The sequence below is a fragment of the Mercenaria mercenaria genome, chromosome 3, assembly GCF_021730395.1.
Source record: "Mercenaria mercenaria strain notata chromosome 3, MADL_Memer_1, whole genome shotgun sequence".
NCBI lineage: Eukaryota > Metazoa > Mollusca > Bivalvia > Venerida > Veneridae > Mercenaria > Mercenaria mercenaria.
Window position 1 is genome coordinate 98,908,095 of NC_069363.1, and position 19,113 is coordinate 98,927,207.

At 34.0% G+C, this 19,113-nt stretch overlaps 1 protein-coding gene across 1 annotated transcript in view; it reads left to right on the forward strand.

Moving 5' to 3' along the window:
- The window catches only part of LOC123523892 (transportin-1-like), a 40,345-nt gene extending 23,557 nt beyond the window's left edge, over positions 1–16,788 (forward strand). The window contains exons 18-22 of the mRNA XM_045301636.2: positions 4,891–4,986; positions 5,673–5,748; positions 8,893–9,067; positions 9,896–10,019; positions 10,373–16,788. Of these exons, the coding sequence (XP_045157571.1) occupies positions 4,891–4,986; positions 5,673–5,748; positions 8,893–9,067; positions 9,896–10,003 (455 nt within the window). The 3' untranslated portion in view covers positions 10,004–10,019; positions 10,373–16,788. The remainder of the gene's footprint in view (positions 1–4,890; positions 4,987–5,672; positions 5,749–8,892; positions 9,068–9,895; positions 10,020–10,372) is intronic.
- The last annotated feature ends 2,325 nt before the right edge of the window (positions 16,789–19,113 follow it).

The window sequence follows — 19,113 nt, forward strand, 5'->3', positions numbered from 1 at the left end:
AAGAACCATTTGGACTTTGTCAAAATACTAAGATCAACATCGATCTTTTCATGGTTCGAAAGGCACTCGTAGTGTAGCCAGGCGTCACATTCATCACACCTTGCTCTTAAATCTATCTTATATCTGAATGTAATGCATGATTTCTAAAAAACTAACTTTAGTTTAGTGATTTTGACATATATGTGTGAGATTTGTGCGACGGATACAGATTGCGTAAAATGTATCGGCTGCTGTATCCGTCACGTGAGCGGCACGCGCGGCTATCGCTACGTTTGTTGTAAAGGCATTTCCCACTGGTCGGTGTTGAACATAGCATGATGAAATATATTTATTAGTGCTTCTGCAGAGAGCATATTTATCGAAATACCGCGAGCATAGGAATACCGCGAGCACAGGTTCCACCACTCTATATGCTACTGGAGAATATGAGAAAAAAGATTATAACGCTGTGTCAGCTTTCCATTCCATCGTGATTCTAAAAGAAAGTTGAAATTGTGTATCCCGGAAATAAACATGTAAACTGTGTGAGAAGCGCGCGGTCGTGAAAATTACAATCAATGCAATAGCGCAGCTGAAGAGGTTTTTAAACACGTGGAATAATAAAAATATCAGAAGAGAAAAAACGCGGACAGTTTTAAAAATTGTTAAAATAGAAAATGGATAAAATAAACAATCTCAATATGGCTTTCAGTGCATCGAATCTTCGTTAGTTTTATTACAAAATGGGCATGTTTTTGTACCCCCCGACAACAAAGTTGTAAGGGGGGTATACTGGTTTCAGGTTGTCTGTCTGTCCGTCTGGTCATCTGTCCGTAGACGCAATCTTGTGCGCACCATCTCTCCTTATCCCCTTGACAGAATTTAATGAAACTTCACACAAGTGATCAGTACCAACAGTAGTTGTGCATGGGGCATGTTAGGTTCTTTTAGAAAAAAAATTTGCAGAGTTATGGGGCTTTGTTTTTTTGTTACTATACTATATACATAGACACAATCTTGTGCGCACCATCTCTCCTCATTCCCTGGACACAATTTAATGAAACTTCACACAAGTGATCAGTACCAACAGTAGTTGTGCATGGGGCATGTTAGGTTCTTTTAGAAAAAAAATTTGCAGAGTTATGGGACTTTGTTTTTTTTGTTACTATAATATATACATAGACACAATCTTGTGCGCACCATCTCTCCTCATCCCCTTGCACACAATTTAATGAAACTTCACACAAGTGATCAGTAACAACAGTAGTTGTGCATGGGGCATGTTAGGTTCTTTCAGAAGAAAAATTTGCGGAGTTATGGGACTTTGTTTTTTTGTTACTATACTATAGACATAGACACAATCTTGTGCGCACCATCTCTCCTCATTCCCTTGACACAATTTAATGAAACTTCACACAAGTGATCAGTAACAACAGTAGTTGTGCAGGGGGCATGTTAGGTTCTTTCAGCGACAAAAATTGCAGAGTTATTGGACTTTGTTTCTTGTTAACATACTATGTACATACAGTCTTCATATGCAATCTTGTGCGTGCCTAATCTACCAAACCCTTGCACACAATTTTATGAAACTTCACACAAGTGATCAGTACCAACCCTAGTTGTGCATGGGGCATGTTACATTCTTTTAGATAAATATTCTGCAGTCTTGTGTGTGTCAAATTGCAATGTACTGTGTCAGTGCATGCGGGGGGTACATTCATCACCTTTAGTGATAGCTCTAGTTTTATTTTTTATTCACTCAAATTTTCATGTCGTCCACTTAAAGGGGAATCGCCGGTAGCTGCTACACACACAATTTGTAGGTGTGGTTTATCTGTAGCAGACGATAAGATTCCAACAGGTAACTGATAATGTTTGCTTCCAGTAACAACTAATGGTCACCAGCATAGAGAACACCAAGTACTAGTATTTCATGTATTTTATAAATAATTATGTGTATTTACATTTTTAGTTAAAATGTAAACTTTACATTAGTCATATTAATCAACAATTGATAAAAAATGCAAAGAACAATGTTGTTATTCATAAACTTAAATCATAACACATTATTGTAACATCTGTATAAAACATTGCAATATTACTTTTTAAGTAAAGTAAAATCTTGAATAAATTTAGAGGACTTGATTATAATAAATAATAATAAATCATATTCATAAACTGATATGCTACTTGTATATTCGTCATTATATATATATTATAATGCTTCTGATCTATCTGTATTTATGCAAGTCAAATAAAAAAATGACCATTGGTATGGTATATGGACATCAGTAGTGCAATGTGTTAAATGGTATCAGTTAATAAGTACTTTCTTACATCATCACACATGGTAATCAATGGTGAATATAAACACTTTATTACCATACTAAACCTTATATATACTAATAAACTTTGATAATGTGGCAGTTGACCTCAATACAAAAGACACTGTTTATTTTCCAATACAGGTAAATCCAATATTTGCTTTTCAATAGATCTATGACGGATTATCTTTGAACACCCCTGGACTTATTGGACTCAACTGCCACATTATCATAGTTTATTAGTACCCTTTTTGAACTTGTTATAAACAGTGAAAAAATGAGTTTGATGTTGAAATAATATATTATGTACTTTAAATATAAATTTTATTAATGTTATTTCTTAGTTTACCAAGGCCTGTCAGCCTTTACCAGCCCTTAAATATTCTGTTTATTGTAAATTTTCCAAATTCTTTATTTACCTGGCATAATTGGTAAAGAGGCATCTTTTAGAAATCATTTTTACAGATTTTAATTGTGTTCTTAATGAATATCAATTTACTTAATGGGAATTTTCACGAATGCAAATTACATTTATTAGACTAAATACATGTGCAGTCTTCACAAAATGCAATCTACATGTGGATATATAGATAATTCACGAGAATGCTTCATGCTGGGTCATAAAATAAATCCCCGATCTTGATGAAACAGATAACTGTAATGGTCAGTGGATCATAAACTAATTTGGGTCAAGTTCCATAGACACTAAAAAACAATTTTTGAGGGGTTGCAGGATTATCTGTTATGTTGACTTTATTATTTTAAAAATTAAAGAGTAAACTATTCTGCCCCATTAGAGTACATAGCATTACTATAATTTAATTATACAGTTCTGAGCATATAGCATTATTTTAGTACAAAATATGCGATATATAAGCAAACAGAAACTGTACACAGAAATAATGGAATCATCCGTTCCAGTTATGTTGACATTGTGAAATTTCCCGGCAAAATTTTTGTGTGAGATTTTAGACAAAATGGCTGAAAAACAAGAAATTACTTTGAAAGTTTCAAGGGAACGGTTTGATACATTGGTTCATTTTTTTTTTAATTTAATGACTGGGATTTTGAGAATTCATTAGTCAAATAAGAGCGGGCACAGGATGATGAGGAAAATGATTTTAATGATTATAATAATAGTGAAAACTTGCTTGTTGTTGAAAATGTGGAAATGCCAATGCAGGGGCTTGGTACTTCCCTCAGTCTGTTCAGAAAAAGCAAAGGGCATTAAACAGGACAAGAACAGAGACTGATGTGTGGACATTAAGGGAGGTTTTGCCAGCATGTGTAATTAATCAAGTGCGGGGCTTGTACCCAAACCTTCCAGGTTAGCCATACATGGGCCAGAAATGGAACTAGATACCCAAAAGTCGTCTATATTTTAAAAATAAAATGACAAAAGAAACTAAAATTCTGTATTATGTAATAATGTATGTATACTAAAAAGTTACAATCATTTCAAAACAGTGACTTATATGTATCATAAAAAAAAATATTCACCTAAGAATTATTACAAATCAAATGGATAACATATCATTTGGAATTATAACTATGATGGAACTAGGACTCAGGTTAGTGGATTTATTAACTCAATTATCATAATATCTAAATCAAAGAAGCATAATAAAAAGCATGCAGATGTGCATGCATTCAAAACTAACCATAATCAAAAGTAAACAATTTTTTTATAATGTGAACTATATATTATCTTGTACATGAAACTCTGCTAGGAACAAAATATCCATACACACAAGTGGGTTATATACAACTTGTGGTTGTTTACATCACATGACTTGGGTCAAAGGTCGTTTCAGATTCAAATTTTCAATAAAATACCTTGATATTTCAATTTTGTAACTGCTGTATCTAATTTATTCAATGGGTTATTTGTGGAAGAAATGCATTTTTGTGAACAGAAAACATGTCCCCACAACTGCATATTTTTAAAAAAAATAAATACAGCTTATTTCTGATAAATTCCTGAAAAACCTCTCTCTGATGAAAATTGTTGCAAAAAACAGCCACCATTTGAAATTTGGCTCCTCCCACTTCTTTTTATAGCAAAGGTTGGGGTTTAATTGGTGCAAACTTAAACGGTTTGATAGTTGACTGACCAATGTTACATGCTTGTTATGCAGACAATCTAATTTTGACACGGTCCTGATTGCCTAATTGTCACATGCCTACATGTATTCAAAGTTTAACAAAGGCGTTACTCAAACAAGTAAGCTAGCAAACGATTATTGATTTTTGTCACAGTTGTCATGGAAAAGGTGTTAAGGTACACAGGTAGTTTAAACGCTAGTTATGATCAAAATAAATTGAGCCCGCGAGCGCCGATTTTTAAAAAAAAAATGTTTTGGTCTTGGAAAATTCTGGAGCCAAGAGCGTTCAGCGTTATACCGAATACCGCGGTATATCGAATAGCGTTATAAAGTGTTTCGAGTGTATATATTGAGTGGTGAATGTGAAAGAAGTCTTTAAGTGCATATTATAGATAAAGAAGCATTTAGACTTGTTTTGTGTTCACCTCTGGAATTGTGGAATGTTTTATTCCTGCCAGTAATAACAAGTTTATCTATTGCAGGTGCAGACATGAAGGAGTATATACCCGTTGTGGTAGGAAATCTCATAGAAATTATCAACAGACCTAATACACCCAAAACTCTTCTCGAAAATACAGGTAAGACATGCACATCATCTCTTCTCATAATACCAACATTTTCATTCAGACCAAGAGTTACGTAAAACATGTACAATTTTGTTAATGATGCATTTCAGTGAAAAAGCATTTTGAAGAGGTAGAGCCAAGAGAAAGTAGAAAAGTATTGACAGTGTTTTGTGCACAATATTGGATCAGCATGATTGTTTGCAATTTCAGAATTCAGAATTTAAAAAAAAAATGAAACAGGAGAGCTTTTTATTGTACCTGTTAAAAGAAATGAAAATATCACTTGTATAATTTATGTTCGTCCTTAAGCATGATGCTAATGTTGTCTTCAACATTTTTGTTTTTTGCTGTTTGGTCATGTTGTAACCCACAATAGGAGAATTGTTATATAACATTGATATAACTGGTGTATAGAACGTTTCAGTCAGTAATATATTTAGTTATATGTTGTGATTCAACATGGTTACATAAAGTGCCAGGACTCGAAATAATGTGTGAATGTCCTTACTCTACCTATGTGTATAATGCATTGTTTTATTTTGTAGGCAATTTCCATATATACACATATTGAATGTCATTGATTTTTGTGACAGAATGACAGCTTATTTCGTTATGTTTATTCTTTGTCGTTTCTCCCTTTTTATATCTGCCCTATTGAACGTCGTTGCCGCTGTCTACAAAATACGTATGGAATCTAGCAATTACGATTGGTCGCCTTGGTCTCGTGTGCCCTGCAGAAGTAGCGCCTAATTTACAGCAATTTATTCGTCAGTGGTCTGTACTTATTTTGATATCTTTATTTCTATTTTTCCATTTTTAGTTGATAAACATACAGTGGATGCTTGTGGTTGTGTGTTCTGTGCTTTAAATTTTCTCTGTATTCTATTTAATAGATCCTATAAGTTACAGTAGAGAGGTGGATGTCTTTCAATTGTCAATTTGCTATCTGATAAAGCATGATGTAGCTTGGTATTTAGTTCAGCTACATGTCCTAACATTGTTTTTAGACCATTCTTTTATTAACCTTTACCCAGCTAAATTTCTAAAATGGACTAGTCTATCATTCAATTTGGGCAGTACCATTTATTAATCAAAGGGGTGTTCACTGAAAATTTACTGACTGAATAGGCAACAGTGAAGACTGGTCGCAATGTCAGAATCACTTGCCAACAGCAGGCTTAAGCTTAATATCTAAATACAGACAAATAGGATTGATACACTGTTATTAGAAATTACAGGAAATTTTCATGAAAGTAGTGAAATCTTGATAACCATGTATTTTTGTGATGTTGGACTGGCCTCGAGTATGTTGAAAAGTTCTTGGTCTTTATACTTCTATGATACATGTCTGATGATGAAAAACATGTTCTGTAAAGCTTGTTCACAACTCTATAGTTAAATAAAGTAAACTGCCCTCATTTTCTGTAAAGGAGCAGCCAAAATACTTGGTTTTATATTTTAAGATTGTGGCTTACAGGATAAATTTGATTGAACATTGTCACTATTCAGGTCTGTACTAACTGTCTTGCTTAAAATTGTAGTTTCACTAGAAAATATAACAAAGCAGTCTAAGGACTCCAAAACTAGGGAGAAAAAACATGGATATGTACATATTTTTTCTAGAAAGAGTTGACCAGACTCCAGTTGCATTGGTCAAGGTAGTTGTCATTGTTGATACATATACGTTGTGAATATTGTTCCTCTTAGATTTTTTTTTATCTCGCCTGAGCACTGATTGTGATCTCCATGTCTTTTGTTTGTTGTCTTATACTCTAGAAATGACAAGTTTTATTCCAGGCTAAATAAAACTTGGGTCAGAATGTTTGCTTTAATAAAATCTGTTTAACTCTGGGTTATCTCAGGTCAGAAACTCTTATCAAATTAAAAAAACATGGTTAACACTATAGAAGTCAAATTTTCCACCTGATCTTCATAAAACTATCAGAATGTTTGTCTTCATGAAATCTAGATCAAGTGTGAATTGGTGATATTGGATCAAAATCTAGCTTACTAACTGAAATCATAGAGAAAAACTTGCATTTCTTCCTGATCCGCATGAAATCTGAATGATTATTCTCTTGAAATCTAGTTGGTCATAATCTAGGTCACCAGGTTAAATAATTTTCTTCCTTAGAATGTTTGACTGTGATATTTCGGCTAGGCTTGAAACTGGGTCAGAAACTAGGTCATGAGGTCAGATAGGTCATGAGGTCAGATCATAGAAAAAACCTTGCTGACACTCTAGAGGCCATGATTTCTACCTGATCTTCATGTGATTTTATTAAAATGTTTGTCATTATGAAATCAAGGTCAAGTTGAAATCATCCAAGGTAAAAAAACTATGTCTCTGTGTCAAATAATCATTGTTAACACTCCATAGGTCACATTTTCTACTCTATGAAACTGTCAGAATGGTTGTATTTCTGAAATCTTGTGTCAAGTTTAAAGAAGCAAAATGTTTGCCAAGTGAGCAATACAGGGTCTTGATAAATCTCTTGTTATAGTTACTATATAATGTGGTGAATTGAAGTTTCATTGTTCAATCCAGACTAATTAACTACAAACTATAATTACTTATAAAAGTGCTTCCTCGACTATTAAAGATAGATTGACATAAATTAGTTTGCTTTAACTCGCATAAAGTGCTTATAAGCTGTTGTAGAGAAGCCTTATTAGTCACCGACAGTTGTCTGCTACATTTTACGAGCTGTGGGAATTAATCTTTGCTTATACCTGCCTCGTCATAAAACTGTGTTTAGTTTATGGTTTATACTGGGTCAAAATCTTACAGGCCACCATTTTAGTTTTAGTTGTGTTGGTTTTCTGCTTTAAATATTTGATGTCATCTGATTGCTATAATGATAGAGCAAAAATTATGTTAGCCAGTTTGTTCTGTTGCGTTTCAAGTCATATGGTGACTTTACAGCTTTAGTGGTAGAGGAGGCTCTTTGGTGTCCTTTGGGCTTATTTCAGACAAGGGTTTACACCTGGCTAGAATCAGCAACATTCCGCAAGCCATCTGAAAGGCATCCGCACAACTTTATTGAGGTGTCGAGGTGTAAATGGTTGCCTATTCAAAGCATTTAGATTACTTAGTCAGTATAGTTTTATCAAAAAGAACTAATTACTGACCAATGAAAATTATTTAGAAACTTTTTTAGTATCCACTGTATGTTTAGTTGTCAGATATTAACAATTGTACATTTTTCTCTGAAAACTTGTTTTTGCTGCCAGTGTGTAGATTTCGTGCAAATAAAAGTTTTATTTTGTTGACAAATACATAAAGCTACCTATAACAAGACTTGATCATGCTGATCCTGTAGGCTGAATATAAGAAACACAGAAAACATTAACCCTGAATGGTTTTGGTGTTGACTACATGGATACACAAAAAGTCATCAAGTCTAGGTCATGGACAGGTGATAAAATTTGCAACTGGTATTTGTGAAGAGGGGACTTTGAACCTTCCTTGACACTTGAAAATCTGATTAGGGAAAAGAAGTTGCATCAATTTGGATTTCAGGAATTGTTTTCTTGAGCTTAAGATTGTTGACAGGTGAACAGAGATGCGTAAATATTGAGCATGTCCGTTGTTGTAAGCAACATTATGTGTTGGTTTTGTTTTGCACCTGTGGTAATTAAGGTGTTGTTCTTACCAAATTGGTGTTCATGATTATAGAAAAAAACCTAACATAGTTATGAAGTAATGTGAAACTTAATTCAGTGCAGGAAATTTGATACTCGTACCATGTATTTAGTATGTTCATGTAAGAGTGTATTATATTTATACTTGACAAATCTTAAAATCTTGCCATACTTTTTATATAAAACGTTTTCCCCTTAATGACGATTAAAGACAACTGCTACACCCTTATTGAGGTTCATTTACAATGTTTTACAAAACAAGTTTACTGACAGGTGTACCTCGCTACGTAATATACGTGACAATGAGGAGAAGGACTCAGCTTTCCGTGGAGTGTGTCACATGATCAGTGTAAACCCAGGAGGTGTAGTGCAGGATTTCATTTTCTTCTGTGATGCTGTAGCATCATGGGTACATCCAAAACAAGACCTTAAAGAAATGTTTTACAAGGTAATATTAATTGTTTATGCCCTTGAAGGGTTTGTATATAGATATCTTAGAGTAAGTTGGTCCTTAAGCTTTTCCAAATACTCTGTTTCTCAGCTTGAACTTTTAAATTATTCAAGGATTCCAAGTAAACTTTACACAGACATATAGCATGATGAGGTTTGTCACACAAGAGTTAGGTCTGTATCCAAGGTGTAGCTCACAGCCAAGGGCACCTGGGTTACAAGCCACATAACTTGTTTGTCAATATGACTTTATGCTCGCAAAAAACAAACAAACAAAAACACTGAATAGATATGTGTCACATACAAGTGACATCTCCTGTCTCCTTGTGTATCTGGTTCCATTAATCTTACTATAGATGGATGCTTGAGATTTCATTGAAAATGCATGAGTGTAATGTTGATCTCAATAGATCTACATGAACCATTTTAGTTTCATTTACTCATAAAATCAGGACCTGTACATGTACTTTTCTTAATGGATGTCTTATTTTTCAACTTCTTGTGCATAGCCAAGCATGAGCCAAATCAAGATGCATTGTACTGGAGTTTGATTCCTTCGTAAAAAGAGCAGTACAATTTATTAGAAATAATTTGTGAGGCGTTTTTATTACTACTTTATTTTATATATAATTGTAATATTAAAGTTAAAAGTTAAACCTGTTTGCATCATTCTGTTAACGGGAGTTTTCAAAGTAGAAACTGTAGCTTGATTCCAGAAATGATTCCTCAAGGAAAAAAGGTTTTGTCTCTGAATTTCTCTCTATTCCTGTGTTAAACAATATTATCAGGCACGTCTTGTTAGTTTAAGTATCATTGTATTTTGCAGATCCTGCATGGATTCAAAGACCAGGTAGGGGAGGAAAACTGGAAGAAGTTCTCAGATCAATTCCCAGTACCTCTACGTGAACGCCTTGCTGTCCAATATGGGGTGTGACCCCGCTTTTATAATGGTAATTACATTATACATCACTTTAATTTACTGAATTAAGTGGAAGTATGTAAAGCAGTTGGAAGCAGAGTTAGCAGTATATAACCTGTCAAATGAAGCAAACAGATCTTAATAAATAATTAAATGGTTCATGGGATCGTCCAGCTCATTTTTTGAAGTTTAACATTGGACTTGGTGTAATTGACAGTTTACAGATGTAGGACTGCACAATATAAAACAAGCAATAAGCCAGTTCTGTTTTCCAACTTAAATGTTAAAATAAGAAATACGTTTATATTTGAAAAAAATAATGATATGAAAATGTTTCAGTATTTTCAAAAATGTTCATTTTTATTTATTTTTTTATTTTTTCAGGTCTTGGGGTATTTCTGGGCATCCTCTTAATTGGGCGGGAGGCGGGAGGGATTCACTCCAGTAAAGCCTACATCGGGTCCTAGAGGGCCGGTCATCGCGTTGGGAGGGCGGGAGGGAGCAGAGGAAAGGGCCTCTGTTGCTACTTAGCTCCAAGGGAACAGGGGGTACTATCGCGGGACCGTCATAACTTAACTTCGCGCATGGGTGGGACGCGTCACAGGGTGGGAACCATTTTTTTACCATCACAAGAAGAGATTCATCAGTTGGCTCACTCTTACTACAAAGGATATATTGACAAATAACGAGACATTCTGCTGAGAAAAAAGCCACGTTCATCAGTGACATCTGAAAACGTTTGTACTCCCAGAGTGAAGGATTCTGACATTTACTAGACAAAGAATTTCCTGGAACGAATGGGCCAGAATCAGCAAGCCAGCATGACTATTTTGTCATTTCCAGATACTATTGGCTTTTTGAATAACAAAGTCTCATTTTTTGCCATTTTCAATAGGAGATAATTTATTGATCTGATTTCGCGATGGGGAGGTCACGCGAAGGGGGAAAACTTTTTACGCGATGGGTTAATCCGCGAATTCTTTTAGGGAATGTTTTATGGGAAATAAGGGTCAGGGTAAAACATCACATCAGTTAAATATCTCCTTTGAAAATGGTTTTTGTACAATGGATACATTTGTGATATTTTAAGTGCAGTGACTATTTGTAAAAATACCTCTATTTTATAATGGTAATGTAAGAGAAAATACAAAAATGAACTTCATATTGTAGCAAGCTCATTTCTGAGTTGTAAAGTTCAGATAATGGTAGTCCTAATAAATATCTTTTATTTTTGGGAGGAAAGGTGACCATTTATTCAGTAATTTAATAAAGAGCACATATTAATTTGTCAAAGTAAACAAAGGCAGTTTCATTATGGAATACCTATTTCATTTGCACTTCTAATTAAAAATTGAATGTATCCATAGTACCATCTTCATGTATAGCAAAACTATGTAGCACTCCTGTACATTTCTATTGTACATGTCTGTCGTATTGCATTCTCTTTGGTAATACACATGTACACATATATAATCAGCTTCAAGTATTATAAATGCCTCAAAATTAGTATTTTCAGTAACCATGAATTTTTTGGCTTTCTTAAGGAATGTTTCAAAGTGAAGTGATGATATTTCATAGATGTTTTACTCTCACAGATTATACTCTCAGATGAGAGATTATAACACTATAATAGCCTGTTTACCCTTAATTTCTCTTACCTTTTTACACATGAAAAATATGTAGACATTGGCAGAATTATTCATGTTGCAAAATGAAGATGATTATGTCACTAAAGAAGTTCTATTCTTTTGACAGTAAGTTGTTCTTCATAATTAAAAACCTCGGACTGCAATTTCAGAAGCTATATGATTATGCTGACAGTCATTGGTTAAAAATCATTGACCTTGTGAACTTACATTAACGTTGTAACTTCAATCAGTAATTCAGTTCCTAAATTCGCTTTGCTATCCCTGTATACCATGTGGCGTCTTATGTTAAGGTTCCATTACGAAATGTACGTAACGCGAGAAGTGGTGCGACTGCTTGCCGTTACTTGGGAGGTGAGAGGCGCAGTAGTGTGCACGATGGAGTTATTCTTGTTCTTTATGAACAGTTGGCTGGTATCATTTATACAACTATGATATTATTGTATGCATTAAACTGAGATTAAAAAAATATAAGGGAATAGAAATTTGTATTTGAAGTTTGATTTTTTTTTCTATGTAGAAAATCTTTATTAAAAATAAACAACAACAAAAATGCCCAAAGCAGTAACAAGTTGACTAAGACACAGAAAATTAATGAAAAACTTCCCAAAAGTTACAAATCTAAAATTTCAATTCCCTGTCCATAGCTGACAATGTATGATCATTCGATGTAAAGACTTGCTGTATCTATGTACATAATTTGACAGCTGTGGATTTTTTTTTTATAGATTTTATTGCGGTTTACACTCTGAGCTCCAAGTTAATGTTATACATGTTTTCTTGTTACCATGGGAATAGGTATGTGTGTGCAGATTGGGTTTTAAGTCTTTCATATTTTATTTTAGTGCTGAAAAAGTTTGTCTTTGTCTTTCTCTTTTTGTCGTTTTGCAGTATATTTCGATTTGCATTAGAAGGAGGAAGGTAGTTAAGCCAATTTTCACAAGAGTATGATGGTAGTTTGGCATCAGAATTTTCTTTTAAGATAAAAAGTTTATCAGGCTAATGTTTGTTTTCAAGTTTCACCTGATAAGTTATTACAGGGTTGAAAATGGGATGTTTTGTAAGTAATATTTTGTTGGTGGGACGGGGCAAGGTATTTTATATTTGACATTTATATAAAAAGAAAATGACTTCAATAGCTTGTTGTTTTATTAATTTATTAATTACATTATTTGTGGGTTAGTGTGTGTCATTGATAATTTTTATATGAATTTTTTATAAGTATGTACTTCATATAGTTTACGGAGCTCAGAGGAAAACCAGATCGTTTTTTTTTTCCCGGCCTATTTGAATGTCCAGTATGTGATGGAGACCTAGTAATATCTGGGTCATAGAGGCAGCAGAAAGGTCGTGGAAACAAATAATTTAGCACACCAAACTTGAACTGCATCATGTCAAATGGTTCCAAATCGTAAAATAATTACTGATGTCAAAGGATGTAGTGAAATATAAAAATGCAGAAGTGCCAAGCTGAGTAGTGATTAGTTTGGACTCTTGATTACTGTAGAATGAATATAATTCCTGAAACGTTTATTATGTTAATTGACAGGTCTACAGACTTGCTCCACATTTTTTATGCCCCCGAGCATATAGCAATTGAACTGATCATCTGTCTTACGTTTTGCCTGCAGCCCACACTAATGACCTGATTAAGTTCATACTCGCACCCAGTAATCCTTGTGACACCTACAAACTGACTTATATATAGACGATCTTGGCCTTCATATGATCTTTAACCTTTTGCCTGCTGGTGGCATTCGTGACCAGTTCAGACCCAGATCAGCCTGCACAGTTCGCTATTTAGTCAATAAATTTTCAGTGAACACCCTTCAGATAAACAAGTGGTACTGCTCAAATTGAATGATTGACTAGTCCATTTTAGAAATTTAGCAGGGTAAAGGTTAAATTTTAACACAAAAATCAACATCTTTGGTCATACACCCAGGGGCATGATTTTGCCTTTTAAAAAACGCAGCTCCTTGTAAGACTTGGAATTTTTTGGCTAGGCAATCTGATGGTTTTGCAGAATGTTATCAGAATCAACAACTGTTCGCGTTAAGGTAGCTCTGCATTTAATAAATGGGAAGTAATGACATAACCTCGTTTATCAGAAAATGTAGATAAAAATCTGGATTTTCCTGTAGACTAACATGTATCCCATAGACTTACATGCATCCCATAGACTTACATGCATCCCATAGACTTACATGCATGAAAACTTACTTTAGGTCCAGATGTTTTAAAATGTTTACATATGACCCTATCTTTTTTATTTGCCGAATTTTTTCTAGTATGTCCTGAAGTTGAAAAAAAAAAATCTTATTTAAATGAAATTCTACATGTAGGAAACTGGTAGAACTAGCTTAACAGGTCACAGTGTCAATGAAAATATATTCATTCTACAGTAGTTATAATAGTTTTTTTCCAGATGTATTTTGGATTTATGATATTAACAAGAAAATTGCACATGCAAAAAAAAAATGTTATGTACTATTTGTTTGATGCAGTTCATGTGTTTTTATTATTTTTTTTACTTTGTTGTGTCTATTACACCTGTTTGCTGAAATAGATTAAATTCCAGACACCCTGTGGAAATTCAAAAAAAGAAAGAAATGTTCATGGAAAATTATGTTATCATTTCAGATCTTCTAACCTAAGCTGTCTAAATATTTAACAGTTTTACTTTTTACCATTTAATAGGAAAAAAATAGGTTTAATGGAACGTAGAGATGTTAAGCCACAAAGATCTGTTATGATGTTGTTTGTTATGGTAGGTAGGGATATTTCTAAGCTGTGATTAATCCTTGTGTGATTTCATATTGTGAATTTGTGATTGTGTATTATACCATTTACCGTTCATTCAAATAGCGGAATTTTTGTTGGTGGTAACATCCTTTGGATATATTTTGTATGTGCCAGATACATGTAGAAACTGAATAGGTACATCAAGTGGTTAAATAGATGATTGTTAAAAGTTCTGATTTACTGGTAAAAGCAATGATGATATCACTTCAAAGTAACATTATTAAATTTTAACTGTATCTGATGATAAATTCATTTAAATTTTGTCTTTGTTGGCAGACATCACAGTATGTAAATGGTATATCACACAGCATATTCATGTTTTTTTTCTTTAAACACTGATGTTGTTTTGTTTTTATTGAGTTTGTTCCTTGTTTAAAGGCTCTATTTTTTTTTAATTTTAAGGGATACTTGTGATAAAGGATTTCCCCTTTGTCATTCTAGAAGGCCATTATAAATTAACAGCTAGATTTTCATTGAAATTTTCAAACAATAAAATCTGTAAAAAAAATCTTTTGGAATCATAGAATGCAGTCAAGCAAAATAATAGCAGCCTCGGTTTGATTGAGTCTGTTCATGAGAGGTAATGGAAAGGTGCTACACCTGTCATGCCCCAAAATATTGCAAAAATGTGATTTTTTATTTGAATGCAATGAGAATCTTATAGTAAATAGATACAAAATGGAAAAAGAAATAGCGGAAATGCCATGTCCTAGTAAAAGTCATATCAATTATTAAGGTACCGGTAATTCACATTTTTCACAATCAGAGATAGGAGATAAGGAAAAAACAATCTAGCAATAGATTTATAATGGTCTAGGTTGCAGATGTGTATGATAAAAGTACCAGTGAGGATTTGTCCGATTTTGTTTCTTGTTAACTTATAGTGCTAAGATATAAATAGCTTACATAACAAATGCTTACTAAATTATGAAGCCTGAAGTACTGGCTACCGGTTAGGCATTCACAGACTTGTTTGTAATGATTTTATCAGAAGCTTTTGCGGGAAAACATTTTTCATTCTGTTGCATTGTTAAAACTTGTCAGTTTATCAAATAGAGATAACTAGTAGTTCATACTGACTGGCATGACTCATTTAAGCATTTTATGGCCTACAGACTTTAAAATATTTACAATGGTGAGAACTGAAAAAAAATACCGGATTACATTGTTTCCTTACAGAATGTTTATCTTGTGTAACAAAAGCTTTTTTTTGAAACAGAATTATTACTTTTGCTCAAAAACCTGAGGCTGAATGTTGTTAAGTCAAAGATATTGAGAAAATCAGACATTTTTGCCATATTTAGGGCATATGGGAATGGTTTTCGAAGTAAGCACATGTAAGGACCACAAATACTTTGACCAATGGACCAGCTTCTTCCACATAATATGGTCATTTTGTGGTTGTGGTTGACTGCTGTACCCATATTAAAAATTTCAGATATAATTAAAAAGTAGGTTAAAAGTCAAAGGTTTTTCCATACACATACTCTTGACATGTTAGTCAGGTAGTATCTTCAGTAATCAATAAATTACAAACTATTGCATGCAGTTTGATAAAACAATAGTTCTTAAATGAAACAAACTTATTAAAGAGAACTTAAGTTTTTAAGGTAGTTTTGGGCAAAAATGAAACTTTTGCTTTTAACATTTAGGAGAGACTTAGCTGAAATACTACATAGGAAGAAAACCCTTAGTGTTATTGTGTTGTAAACGATATTTCAGAAAAATATTTATTTGCACAGCTTTTCTGTAGTCAAGTATTTTTAGAATTTAAGTTTCTGAAAACTCACTGTACAGTGCAATGGAAAATTGCCAATGTTTTTTTTTTATTATTGTAAAGTAAGAAAGTAAAGTATAGGGTGTGTAAAAAGTTTATTCCTTTTAATGTCCTCTGTTTGACAAAGTAACCATGAAATGAGCAAAGGACATGTAGAATATACTTATTCAAAAACCAAGTCAGAGTATTTATGATTTATTTCTCACATAGAACATCTTGGTGAAATCAGATGTTGATATCAGAAATTAGTGTTAATTTTTAGCATCAGGTTATGTTATCTGTGCAAAGAGCAGTAGAGCAGCCTGATATTTTAAGATGTTTATTCGAGGAATAAAACTGTATTTTATCTTTGTAGAAAAGTTGTGAGTACTTTTAATTCAGATATACTAGTTTTGCATCTTACTGAGAGATGTAATAAGAACAGACTTTATCCACACCCTGTATGAAATTAGAATAAGTATACAATAAGTTCAACATATCAGTCATGTTCAGTTTGTTTCTAGATATCCATACAGTGTAAATATTAAGTTTTAACCCTGCAGGCATGAAATAAAAAATCTTGTGTTACAAAATACTTTTTGTTATCTCTCTAACACACTGATGTCCGACCTTGGTCCATACCCTTCATTATTGTCCCCCACCCAATCAATAACTTGAGAACCCTTTAAGTTTAATAGGGTGATAGGGCGTATGCTTTTAGGGTCACTCCAAATACCAAGGTCATAGGGGCCTGACATGGAAGACGGTTTCAGATCAACACAAGAATCACTTGACCGATAATGTTAAAACATTCTAGGATGATTGGACATGCAGGGTAAATTACCCCAATTGATTTCGGGGGTCACTCCTTCAAAAGTCGGGGTCACACAGGCCTGAACATGGAAAACAGTTTCCGATCAATAACTTGAGAACCACTGGACCCAGACTGCTGAAACTTCATAGGATAATCGAACATGCAGAGCAGATGACCCCTATAGATTTTGGGTCACTCCATCAAAGGTCTAGGTTGCAGGAGCCAGAATGTCACACTTCATTTCCCGTCAATAACTGTAGAACCATTTGACCTAGAACCTTCAAACTTCATAGGGCGATAGGGCTTATGGAGTAGATGATCCCTATTTATTTTTGGTCATTTTTTAGCTCACCTGTCACATAGTGACAAGGTGAGCTTTTGTGATCACCCTTCGTCCGTCCGTCAACAGTTTCTTGTCTGCAGGATAGTGGTTTCATTTATGCTTTTATTTTAACCAAACTTGCACACAACTTGTATCACCATAAGATCACGGTTCCTTTCTTGAACTGGCCAGATCCCATTATGGGTTCCAGAGTTATGGCCCCTGAAAGGGCCAAAATTAGCTATTTTGACCTTGTCTGCACAATAGCAGCTTTATTTATGATTTGATTTTTACCAAACTGGCACACAACTTGTATCACCATAAGATCTTAGTTCCTTTCTTGAACTGGCCAGATTCCATTATGGGTTCCAGAGTTATGGCCCCTGAAAGGGCCAAAATTAGCTATTTTGACCTTGTCTGCACAATAGCAGCTTCATTTATGATTTTATTTTAACCAAACTTGCACACAACTTGTATCACCATAAGATCTCGGTTCCTTTCTTGAACTGGCGAGATTCCATTATGGGTTCCAGAGTGATTGCCCCTGAAAGGGCCAGAATTAGCTATTTTGACCTTGTCTGCACAATAGCAGCTTCATTTATGATTTGAATTTAATCAAACTTGCACACAACTTGTGTCACCATAAGATCTCGGTTCCTTTCTTGAACCGGCCAGATCCCATAATGGGTTCCAGAGTTATGGTCCCTGAAAGGGTCAAAATTAGCTATTTTGACCTTGTCTGCACAATAGCAGCTTCATTTATGATTTTATTTTAACCAAACTTGCACACAACTTGTATCACCACAAGATCTTGGTTCCTTTATTCAACTGGCCAGATTCCATCATGGGTTCCAGAGTTATGGCCCCTTGAAGGTCCAAAATTGGCTATTTTGGCTTGTGCAGCCATATAGAGACTTCATTTATGGTTTTATTTGATACAAACTTCCAAATACCTTCAACAACAAGAAATCTTGGATTCCATGACAAATCAGATCCAATCATAGGTTCCAGAGTTATTTTATATCTGATTACCTCCCCTGATTGTAATCAAAATGGATTTATATCAGTAAGTACTAACAGGACTATTTGAAATTTCATATTGTTATTAGTTGGACTGAGACAATCAGGGTAGATAACTATGGACTGATTTTATGTCAAATTACCTCCCTTTATTTCAAATTAAAATTGTTATATCTCCATAACTAATGAAGATACTGATCTGAAATTTCATTTATGTCAACAGATTTATTTGGCAGATCCTTCTTTTGTCCACTTACAATATTTATTTTTTTTAATTACTTCCCTTTTACGTTACTATAAATAGCTTATTTTTAGTAACTTTTTTATTATTGGCCGTAGGGAAAAACCGAGACCACTTTTCTGTGGTACAACATGGATGATACCTCCAATTTTTAGGTGTATTTTAACATATCTATACCTTGTAAGATTTTTTTTCTTTCTGGTTAAATTTCTTCCCTTTGTTGTTCCTGTCCTTTGGACTTAGATATTTTTTCTGAGGACCTTCTAGTCCTCAAATGCAATGATAACAGGTGAGCGATATAGGGCCATCATGGCCCTCTTGTTGAAAGATCGAGATCACAGGGGCCTGAACATGGAACTGTTTCCAACCAATAGCTTGAAAACCACGACTGAGTGTTGAAAATTCATAGTATGATTGGGCAGGCAGAGTAGTTGACCCCTATTGATTTTGGGATCACTTGATCTAAGGTCAAGGTTACAGGGGCAAGAACATGAAAAGCTGTTTCCGGTCGGTAACTTGAC